The sequence below is a fragment of the Cryptomeria japonica genome, chromosome 4, assembly GCF_030272615.1.
Source record: "Cryptomeria japonica chromosome 4, Sugi_1.0, whole genome shotgun sequence".
Lineage (NCBI taxonomy): Eukaryota > Viridiplantae > Streptophyta > Pinopsida > Cupressales > Cupressaceae > Cryptomeria > Cryptomeria japonica.
The window spans coordinates 119,167,391-119,179,358 of NC_081408.1; the positions used below are offsets into that span (position 1 = coordinate 119,167,391).

Below are 11,968 nucleotides of genomic sequence, written 5' to 3' on the forward strand. Positions count from 1 at the left end.
CCATCAAATAAATCTAATATTTTTATAACTATTAACACATAAAACATTACGTTATTTTTCAAAATATGGTTGAAATTCGTAAGCTGAGCATATGAACTTGAACACCACGTAATTCACTGCAACAAACGAAGATAGTAGATTAGATGGGGCCACACATGGTGACCAGCAAATCTATTCTTCAAACAACCCATCTATTGACTACTTTGGATCTTAACACAATATAAATAGAGTGCAAATGGAAGCTGAAATGAATTGAGATAGTCTTGTTTTCCATCAGTGAAAAAGGAGAAGTATTAGTGAGTAATGGCGATTAAGGCTGGTAGAGTTCTGAATTTGTGTTTAGTATGCCTTCTAATGTATGCCACTTTGCAGAAAAGTGCAGATTGCCGAGGCTGGAATAAAATGCTTCCACAGCCTTGTAGGAATTTGGTGTTGTATTTTCATGATATAATCTACAATGGTAAAAATGCTGACAACGCAACATCAGCGTTGATAGAAGCACCTCAAGGGGTCAACATCACCATTTTGACTGAACACAATCATTTTGGAGATTTGGCTGTGTTTGACGACCCAATTACGCTGGACAATAATCTTCATTCTCCACCCGTTGGAAGAGCGCAGGGATTTTATCTGTATGACATGAAGAATTTCTTCAGCGCATTGCTTGGTTTGACATTTGTGTTGAATAGCACAGATTATAAGGGTACGATCACATTCGCTGGAGAAGATCCAGCTCTTAAGCAAAGAGATATATCTGTTGTTGGAGGGACGGGTGATTTCTTAATGGCGAGAGGAATTGCGACTCTTTCTACTGATTCCGTTGAGGGAGACGTCTATTTCCGCCTGCGAGTGAATATCACCCGCTACGAATGTTACTGGAATAACTTAACTTTGCTTTGCGTGTATTTGCACATTTATGCTTTGTGTGGTTTTACCAAATAATTTTTTGATTTCACGTCTCTCTATTCACAAGATTTTGAGGTGATCAAATACAGAGCGAAAGACACTCGTCTCCACGTCTTTCCAATAACTTCGGAATTATTCATGGAGATGTACTGAACAGAGGTTTAGTAATAAAAAATATGATATTTCCACGGTTTATGTTAGTAAATATGGTAGTTTCTTTTAATTAGTTTCTACATTTTTATGTTTTCTCTAGAATAAGTGGTAAATAGTTTCTGTACTATTTTATTGTGATTTACGATATTATAGTAGATTTATTATTAGTTTTTAAAATAAAATTAGTTGAATTTCATAAGATATGTCTTTTTTATCTCATTTATGTGTAAATTTATGGTTAGGGTAGCAAGATATAAGTATAATATGAAAATGTGTATAGAATTGTAATATTATTTTAAAATGTTATAGGCTATTTGATAGACATCAATATATATAATTTTTGGGTTCTTTTAAGAATTATTTTGTTGATTGTTTAATAAATGCTTTAGTAATTTTTTCTTTTACCTTTAAGTCATTTAATACCTTTTTGTACAATAGAGGTAAATATTTATTAATCACAAAAGAAAAATACAAAATAGAAATGGCCAAAGGTCAAACAATGGACAATCATTGATATAACCTTCTTTTCCGCAACTAATTGCTCAAACATATTAGAAAAATCCAAAGGCAAATGTCCTCTATCCACAACATTCCAACCTTGCAATTGTTCAAAGACCCATTTGGCCAAGGAATTTGCAACTCTCTTTCACTATCGGCAGATGTTCAAGAAAAGGTAATAGAGTCAAAATACTTGCTCAGGCTTAATATCTACCTAATAACCACAGCTAAATGCCAGTTAGCACCATCCAATCACTAGTCATTCAACATATTCACCATCACTACTCATTCAACATATTCACCAACACTTGTGAATCAAATTCACAAATAACCCATTTCCATCTAAGAACACATCCTCTCCCCATAACCTACAAGATGGGAAGATCCTCCATGAAGTTATTCGTGTGAAACTAGTTATATATGAAAAATAAAAAATGAACATCACTAGCACTATCTCAACCTTTACCACTAGCACTAGCATGTACAGGATTCCCCCTAGAAAATCCATTAGTATTTATTTTAATAACTCCTTGAGGAGGAGGAAACCATTGTCTCACATTATCAATCTTCTATTTTGGTTCTATACATCTTGTAGCAATAGAAGTACCATTCTTCTTAATAGAGAAGCTCAACCTTCTAAAAATATTAACCACTATGATCTAGCACACAAAACATATCACAATTAGCCAAAACAATCTCCTAAAGCATGTGGATAATTTTATACTACAAGTGCTAGAAAACCAACTCCACAAATCAAAATACACTACAATTCCTTTCCAACCAAACATGCCAAAAAATAAAATCAGGATCGATAACGCAGGCTACCTAAAGAAAAGAGGTCTTAGTTGGAGGCTTGCCTAATCGATCCCAAAAGTCAACTAATGCGGAGGTACGCAAACAAGCCTAATTCCAAATTCCCCGCCACAAATGCCAAATCTCATAAGAGAAAGTACTTTGAAAGAAAAAAATGAGGAGCACATTCTTCACTTTTCAAAAACATTGCACAAGTCGACAAGCCCCAAAAACCACTCTTGTATCAATTGTCCCAAGTAGCACATTGGTTTTGAATAAGAAGCCACAAGAAAAAAATACATTTGGGGAGACAAAAATTATTCCAAACTGATTTCCACCATGGAACTTGACCTCAACCATACATTTATCTAACAAGCTCCAAGTATCCTATAGCCACTGAGTACTTAGTTGTTGGATCATGAACCCATGTTATGGTATCATTCCCTATAAGAGAGCTACACTCCCTACTAGCATTTATATGTTACCATTATTTGACAATTTTTTGATGACCATGTAAAAGAACGAGACTTTTAAGGTTTTCATATTTAATATTGATGGTTTTAAAATATGTATTAACTTTATAAATTATAAGAAATTCTAGATTTTTTATTTATGTATTAACTCATTGAATATAATTGAGAAATTAATATGTCCTTTATATCATAATTTAATTAGATGCCCCACAAGATGCCTAAATAAAATGGAATGGTTGACTAAGATATTCATGCATAATAAATATTAATATTTTTTGTTCTTGTAAGTTGTGTATAGTTACAACCAGTGATATTTTAGCCATAATTTGTGTATATATTTAATGGTCTCATGTCACACCCAAGTTATCTCAAACATTTTGTAGTTAAGGACTATAAAAGCATCAAGTAATTAATTTCAATATCAATTAGGAAATTAATTATTTTGACATATATTTTCTATTATTAACAATCAAACTATGGTAAATAGTTTTGCCAATGAGCTCAATCTGGGGGATTCATTCAACCAAAATTTACAAACAACTTGCATCTAGTCTTGTTTGTCTAATTTTAGGTAATATTTAAATATATGTTTGGATAAGAAAGTTTTAAAACAAATATTGGTTAATTTAATATAAGCTTTTTAAAAATAATTAAAACCTAAATAGCTAAGAATTAATCTTAAGTAATATAGGATATGACCAAGAGTACGATAATCCAAGCTCACATCAGAGAAAATGAGGCATTCTTAGGTGACAACTAGCACATCTAAAAAATATATATAAATTACATGATACATTATAGTTTTATATAATTATACTTAGCTATACTTAGAACTAAAGGAGAGATAAGATAAAGAAGAACTAAATATATGAAAAGGAGTCATATAATGTGATCAAGACTAAGTGAATCATTTACAAATAAGTAAAACATATATTAGAGAAAAATATTATGATATTAATATTTTAAATCTGTATATTCTATTATAGAGATTTACCTTTTCTAATCCATTACATAAGCATCAAATATTCTCTATCAAGCTCCAATCCTTGATATATACCCCATTATTATAAATAATAACAAAGCATTCTTTTTACAAATTATTAGGTAATATGAAAAGAAATACAAATTTACTTTTATGTAATCTAATATAATGTTTAATTATGTTTTTGACGTTGCATATGTACTCTCCTAGATAATATAATTAGTTATACATTTAATTTTAAATAAGGATATTATAAGAGAAATGCCATTTCTTATTTAGAGAAAACTTCACGTGTACAACTTCTCTAAAAATATGAATAATATGGAAGGTGTATTTCCATAAAATCAAAACCTAGTTAACTACAATATTAGTAAAATCATCACAATCTCTTCTAATAAAATTGGTTAATTTATCTTGCAATATATTAAAAGAACCAAATTTAAATAAACATTTGGCATTCATATAACTAACAGAATAGTGGCTACATTATCTCATAAAATTTGAAGTGCAAGATTAGTGAAGTTTTAGAATGGAATGGGAAAAAATTAGGCTTAAAATGACACAGGGTAAGGCACACTAAAGTAGGTCCAAAATAGAGTGTGAAATTGTTAAGGGATATAATTTTTAACAAAACATTTTGTACCCACTTTAGCAAGAGTATGATCTTATGATCATACTCGTTGTAAAGTAGAAATGAAGTAGCTAAGAGAAAGACTTACTAGGGATAGGATGACATTAAGTTTAGGGATGCACAAGCTCCAAGATTATGATCCTATATATCCAAATAGAAACACTCAAACTAAGGTACACATGAACAAAGAAAATAAAAGATTCCAAGTCAACTAGAAGAAGGGATTATGATGAAAGGTTGTCTCAACCATTGATATCATACTCATAACGTTATTGTAAAAGTTCAAGCATAGTTATAGAAAGAGACAAGAGCATACCCATTTGGGAAGAGAAGGAGAAGATGGTGCATTGTACAACAACTAATTGTTGTATTATGCTTGGTTCCATAGAGATTTTGGGAATTCCATTAACCAAAATTTTGTGGTATGGTGGTTGATTCATGTATATGGCATGGATGCCACTATCCAAAGTGTCAAGTATTATGTTGGGTGATCCATCTATTGCAAAAACATGTTCACACTTAGAGAAAGCCACACTATACTAAGATATTAATGCCTTAGGAAACATAAAGAACAATGACCATGACTGGCAAGCCACACTATATTAGATCATCCATTGATCAAGAGAGTGAATTTCCTCAAAAGAATAGAGGCATTACAATGTGTGTTCCCACATGAATAGTGCAAAATTAAATAACCAATTATCCAAAAATGTATAAAATTATAACCACACCTTAGGGATTATGAAAAATAGAACCATCATAAAGGGGGTACATCAATGAGATAAAATATTATGAGGTTCATATTCACCCTTTAAATATTGTTATATGTTTTATGCTAAATTTTTTAATGAAAAGAAGAGAAAGGGAGGATAAAGAGAGATCCTCAAGCAAGGATACACACTTCCCAAGAAAATAGAGAGGGGATTCTCAAGGAAGGATGCACGCATCAAAATAATTTGTCCATGCCTTCTCATGTGTAGGTGAGGACAACCACAATAGACACTATTATGTTTTTTATTAGGAAAAAAATGAGTTTTACAAGGACCCGAAACCACAAAATTACATTCAAAAATAGAATAAATAGTCTAAGTTCACTAGCACGAAAAAGTTGTCAAACAAACAAAAGGACAGAAAACTAGACAAAAAGATAGCAGAAACTAAACCAGATAAACATTAACCTAAAGACTTTAAAGTATCACCTATCTCATTTTCCAAAGTGTTCATCTCTTGGGCTGGCTTTTTCAAGTCCTGGAGCTCCTGATTGGAGGACTCTACCTTTCTCTTTAGGTTGGCTATGGTTCTCTTGGACATACAAGACTCATCTTTATAGCCTTTTTCTCTGTCAACATCATGGTTTACAATCAAAGTACCCTGCTGGGACTTTTCCAATTTATCCACCATCGTATTCATAGTGGTTGTAGAATTCTTGACAATCTTGTGGCTTTGTTTCAGATTGCATTCAAAGTTTCCTTGATTTTGGTAACTTCCCCTTCAAGCTGCATGGTTTTCTTTTCATTTTTTCATTTTTATTTTTTTTCTAAAGTTCCATAGTTCTTTATAGACACTTTTTCATGGATAGCTTTTCTTCATCGGTCCAGATTGCCCCTTTAGCCTTCTGAGGTTGCACTTTTTCAACCAACTCATCCAATTTACTAGTTGTTGCCCTGTTCTTTAGGTTAATGTCTTTAATTTCATGAAAACCCCATTTAAAAACCCTAAAGAGTCCACTGCGCTATTCTTGGAAATAGTCAAAATATCATCTGGACATGCCCTGTCCAACTTGAAGTAGTGGTCATCCGATTTGAGGTCTTTAGGAAATATTGGCATGTTCTCTCTATTGGTGGTAGGTTGAGAAGAATGGGATTCTTCAAAGGAACTAGAAGTATCTAAAGGTTCACCTGACGAGTCTTTAGAGTAAGATACCATCTTATTCTTAGGAAGGGCTTTCATTTTCTTTTTAGCTTTAGAAAGGGTTTTCACAAAGAGCTCTTGTTTTCCCGAAGGCATGCTCAAAGGGGATTTTTTAGGCACCTTTTTAGATGGGGGATTAATTTCCTCTTCCCAGTCCAAATCCCCATCTGAATTACCCTTCGACATACTAGTTTCAGTGTCATACCCTTCCGAGTTTGGGGGCAAAATGGGATTAGATGGGACATGCATACCAGAAAAGTACTCATGAGTGAGTTGGATAAGACCAACATGCAGAAAAGGGAAATTCCTAGGACTTTTATGGTGTTCTAAAATATAGTTTTTAAGAGAGCACAACAGATAGTAGGGGAAAGAAATCCTAACCTTATACCTGAAGTGGTTGATGAGGAGGAAATAGCATCTGTAAACCCTTATGAATCTCCCATCCATGATTATGCATTCCATCACCACTCTTAGCACCTCCCTCTAGAAATTCTTTATGGTGTCAGCCTCAAAGTAGCTATTGGAAACCTTGACCAATGCTTCCCTCTATTCCTCTATTTTTAGAAATTTAACAACTGCTTCATTAGATATTTTCCTATCACAGAAGAATTTCATTCCTTCTATAGAGAGGCCCGTAACTTCCCCAATAACACCCTCATTGATAATCAATTTTCTTCCAGAGAGAATAATACCTTCCTCCTTCCAATTTTTGATGAAATACCTCACAAGTTGGGGTTAGCACTATGAATTTTTTTCAGGAAAGGTTTTAGCCCCCCTTTATCAATATGTTTCCATACCCTTTGGTTCTTCTGGTGCTTTTCACATCTTTTCGGCTCCACCCTTTTCCTACTACCCCCCATTTTTTCGTATATTTCTTTATTATTACTAGCAGAGCAAATTATCTTGGCAAAAATCCTACAACAATGCCTAGGGACCCACAAAACGTGCCACTTCACATGGTTTGAAGTTGTAATTATGGCACTGCCATTGTGGTGAATGAAATAGTACTCTTCTCTGATCCGCTTAATCATTTTTTGAAATGGAAACTTTTCCATGCATGACATCATATCCAATTAAGGCTTTCACCCCCTCTTCTAAATCCTTGTAGTATTGCCACGTTCGTCGGCCAGTGAGCTTGACTCCTTCATTGGTAAAATATTCGGCGACCATGTTTTCTTCCCTAAACACATGTGAGAGTTTTACATTATCAAAGTTGATAATGAGGAGTCTAGCTTCATCGATCGATATTTAATTATCCATGAAGGGGGGGATTACCTAGAAGGCATTCAATTATGTTTTAAGAGTCCCCCTTTATCCATATATTTTTAATTTCCAGTTTGCTAGCAAGATCAATAACCTGGAATGATCCTATGGATTCAGCTAAGTGATTGGACTGAAATAGATATTGTTATGTTTCTATCATAGGAAATGAATGTTTCCAAATGATATTTTATCACCAACAATGAAAATGAGCTACCATATAGAGCTACAAATGTCACATAGTGTGGATCAAAATAATAGGAAGAATTTTTATTTAGACCCTAGAGATGAAAAGGTTGAAAATCATTGTCACTTGTCCTAGGAATTGTACTAGATTTAATAAGTTGTTGTATTTTACCTTTCAAGGCATAACATTTATAGTGGAAAGCCCAAGATATTAGTGATCCTTATTATGTTTATGAAATTTATTATGTTTTCAAGGAAGAAAAATAACTAAGTGAGTTTTGAGAAGCCACAAAAATATATACTCTTTCTTTGATATAAGGCAGCGAATAGGAAATTGCCATTTCTCTTGTGGAGATAGTTTCTACTTCTCATAAGAAGAAGATATAGAACCCTTAGACAAAACATGAGAAGGTGTCTAAAAAGGAGTAGGTTATAACCGTAAAACCTCTTTAGGAAACTAAGGTGTGGGTTTCCTACAAGAGGCTTAAAACCTCACTACATGTACCCTCAACTATTTCCATTTTATCCAAGTTAAGAAATAATATTAAAACCAACAACATAATGTATCTCCAAATTGAATGTAGAATCAATAGAAGAAGGAGATTCAACTATTTTTCAAGAATGTGGAATTTCATTGAGTGTTGAGATTTCAAGATGAGAAGGTCTAAAGTTAGATTCAATTAGTCTATGCGGGGTTAAATATAAAGAGCCCCAATCATCATCATGTCATATGTTAGAAGAAGAATTTAGAATAGATTTAGAAGTAGCTTGGACAAATAAAATAACAAACTCTTTTAAGGCCTTAGGTTTAAATTTTGGGATTTTGTATTTTCCAACAATGGAGGATGTAAAGTAAAATGAACCCGAATCATCATGTAAGAGAGCACTATCAATAGAAGACAATGTGTCTAATTTAGTTCAAGATGTAATCATAGTGTCAAGAGGATATTTAGATCCTACTTCTATTTTTTTTTGTATTAAGTATCATAGAATCACAAAGCTCATTTTTTTCTCATTCGAGCATTTACAAATACTAGCTCCTTTTGAGCACCAAACTAGAAACAACAATTGGAAGACCAAGGGTCACAACTTAGAAATCCACTTTAAACAATGAGACAAATACAACCAATGGAATACCAAGAGCCACAACTTAGAATTCTACACAAAGATGTCCCTCATGGGAGTTGGACTTGGGTCTCCACATTGAGAACTCAATGCTTTAACCAACTAAGCTCAACCCCTTGGACGAGCCTACTTCTATTTGAAAATATTTTTTCTAAATTATACCAACTCCTATTATGTATAGCTTATTTTCAAGTATAACTTTTATTGTGTGATGAAGAGTAGACATGATTGCTTGCATAGGATGAATACATAGTATACTAGAAGAATATTTTATGCAACAATATTAGGAAATAAATGGATGAGTGTAGATTTTGTCACAAGTCCCAATATAATTGGTAATATGATTTTTTCTAATGAAGGTTTTACCAATATTAAGACAGTCATGAATAGAAATAGAATGAAGTTTAATTAGGGAGCTATCTACACCAATCTTTGGTAAAAGGTATACACTATAAATATTAAGGCCTAATCCATTATGAATTAATGTGTGTTTTATTCTAATTTTATTAAGGATAACTATAATCATAAGTGGATCATGTCGATTTTAAATTTTGAAAGAATCTAATTCATGTTGTGGAAAGTTAATGTCCAAATTCATTGTGTGTTCATATAATCTAACCAAGTTGCTACATCTTAGTATAGCATAAGGTGACATGGCTTCATTTTTTAAGGCTCCTAGAGCATTACGTGGTATGTAGAAATTTTTTAATCAATTACCAAAGTGATATCTTTTTTCAAGTAGCACAAAGCTACTCAAAAATATCATTGTCCTCACCAACTTGTTTGAATGATAAAGAGATGTATGAAGAAAATCTAAAACTTTTTTAGTGTTACATGAGTTTTATATATGTGATAAAATGTATTATAATGAGATTCTTGTGATATTTGTTGATTAACTGTAGTAATTTAAGTGAGTTGCTTTGCATAATTTAAGTAGTAGCCAGGTGGTCTGGGTGAGTCTTTAGTACCTTGGACAAAAATCACTAGTTTAGTTAGTGCTTGGGGGTTTTGTATTCCTCTAACAATAATAATAGGTTTAATTTGAGGTTAGGAACATTAGTACAAATATGAAAAAGAGTTGGAAGTTTCACATGTGTATGAAAAAAAGAATAAATTGTATTGATTGGACTTTCATTTGGTTTTTTATTCATTAAGGCTTCATATTTTGAAGAGAAATAATAAGAAAAAGTTCTAGTGATATAATTATCATGCATGAAAATATTCTCATGAGTAGGAAAAATTTTAGAACACAGAGAAGCATGATTTGTTAAAGCCTCATCTCTTGTAGAGATGTCATTCGATTGAGTTGAAGGTAAAGTTTTATTAATAAAAGTGTTAATAATATCATGCTTTTATTCCAAAAAAATTATTAAAAGAGAGAAAAAATTTTAGAGAGAGATATGTGCTTTATATTGGGATCAAAAGGTATTTTTAATAGAAAGGTGATGTTGTTGAGAAGCAAGGTGAAAGACTACAATGTTAACATTCTTATGTGATTGAAAATCTAACAATATTACCAAATATAAAAATAGATTTGAAGTTAATATGTGATTTCACCATTTAACATAAATATAACAATCATAACAATATAGACATTATATTTACATGTAGAAATCACTATGGGAAAAAAATCCACCAAAGAATGAGGGCAAGTATATTATTATTCTTCAAAAGACATAACACCACAATATTACACTTTACTACTCTTCTCCAAATGATTCCAAGACTACATGGGAACCTCAAGGAAACAATGATGAAATATCTATGCCTTGGCTCCACTTCATTGCCAAATTGGAGAGGAAAAACCTCTTTTATTTTCTGAAAGTAAGGGGCCAAAATCACTTGCAAAAACCCTTGCCTTGCAAAAATAAATACCCAATAGACATAATAAAATAATAAATAACTCTTTAAGTTAATTGTCCTAGGTGCTACACCCAAATCCACTTAGACTTTAGACACTCTGAGTACTCTGCAACTCTGAGTGACTATTTAGATTTTCAAATGGACATAATTTCTCCTCCCAAACTTGATCTCCTAAAGAATGGCCTTTCATGAATCAATATTGACATGAGAAGGAGTGCACTTTGTTCATATTAATTTATTATTATCACCTCTTCATTCTCACCTCTTGAAAATGCAATTACAAATAGTCATAAAGTACAAATATTTAATGTTTTCCACACATGTCCTAGGGGACATTGTCCAAGTGACATGGAGACATATGAATGCGTTAGGATTGAAAGGATAATGTCAAATTATCCTTAAAATTTCCCATATGAAATTATAATTATATCTAGGAGATACACAAAAATAAAATCAAACACAATGATCAAAGCCAATGGCCTTCTTGAACCAAGAGAACCTTTTTGTACTCACTGGCTTTGTAAAAGAATCTGCAACATTTTCTAAAAGTTTTAAATTATTTTTATCAATACCTTTTCATTCTCAACCATCTCTCACAAAAAGTGATACTGAATATCAAGATCCCTATTATGAGCAATATAATTAGGATTCCTAGCCATAAATATAGCACTCAGACTATCACATATGATCCTCATAGTCCAACAATCAAAATGAATGCCAATACCAAGTCTCTGTAACCATACCACCACATTAGATGCATGAGTAGCACATATATACTATTCTTTAATGGTGGTCAAATAAAATAAGGGATACCTCTCACTCATGGAATTCACTGCTCCTCCAATCAAAGTATATACATTGACCTTAGTGGACCTTTGACAGTCCAAGTCTCCTATCCAATCTACATCAAAAAATCCCCATATGTCCAATTACTTAATCAAACCATGAATAGCATGATAAGATAAATAGTAATAATAATTCCCCCACAAATATCTAAATACCCACTTAACAAAATTCCAATGTTCTCTACTAGGATTAGGCATAAACATGCTCAAAACTTTGACTGCTTGGACCATATTTGGTCTACTATAAGCCATTGCATACATAAAACTTTCAATAAAAATAGTATAAGGAACCTTAGACATGTCCTCATAATCATCATGAAAACTTAGCCACATTTCTAAACTC

General features: G+C 32.4%; 1 protein-coding gene across 1 annotated transcript; it reads left to right on the forward strand.

Moving 5' to 3' along the window:
- The first annotated feature begins 303 nt into the window (after nt 1–303).
- On the forward strand, nt 304–942 carry LOC131874936 (disease resistance response protein 206-like). Its single transcript, XM_059218894.1, has one exon. It carries the CDS (start codon nt 304–306, stop codon nt 940–942), a length of 639 nt encoding a protein of 212 aa, XP_059074877.1.
- Nucleotides 943–11,968: the final 11,026 nt, after the last annotated feature.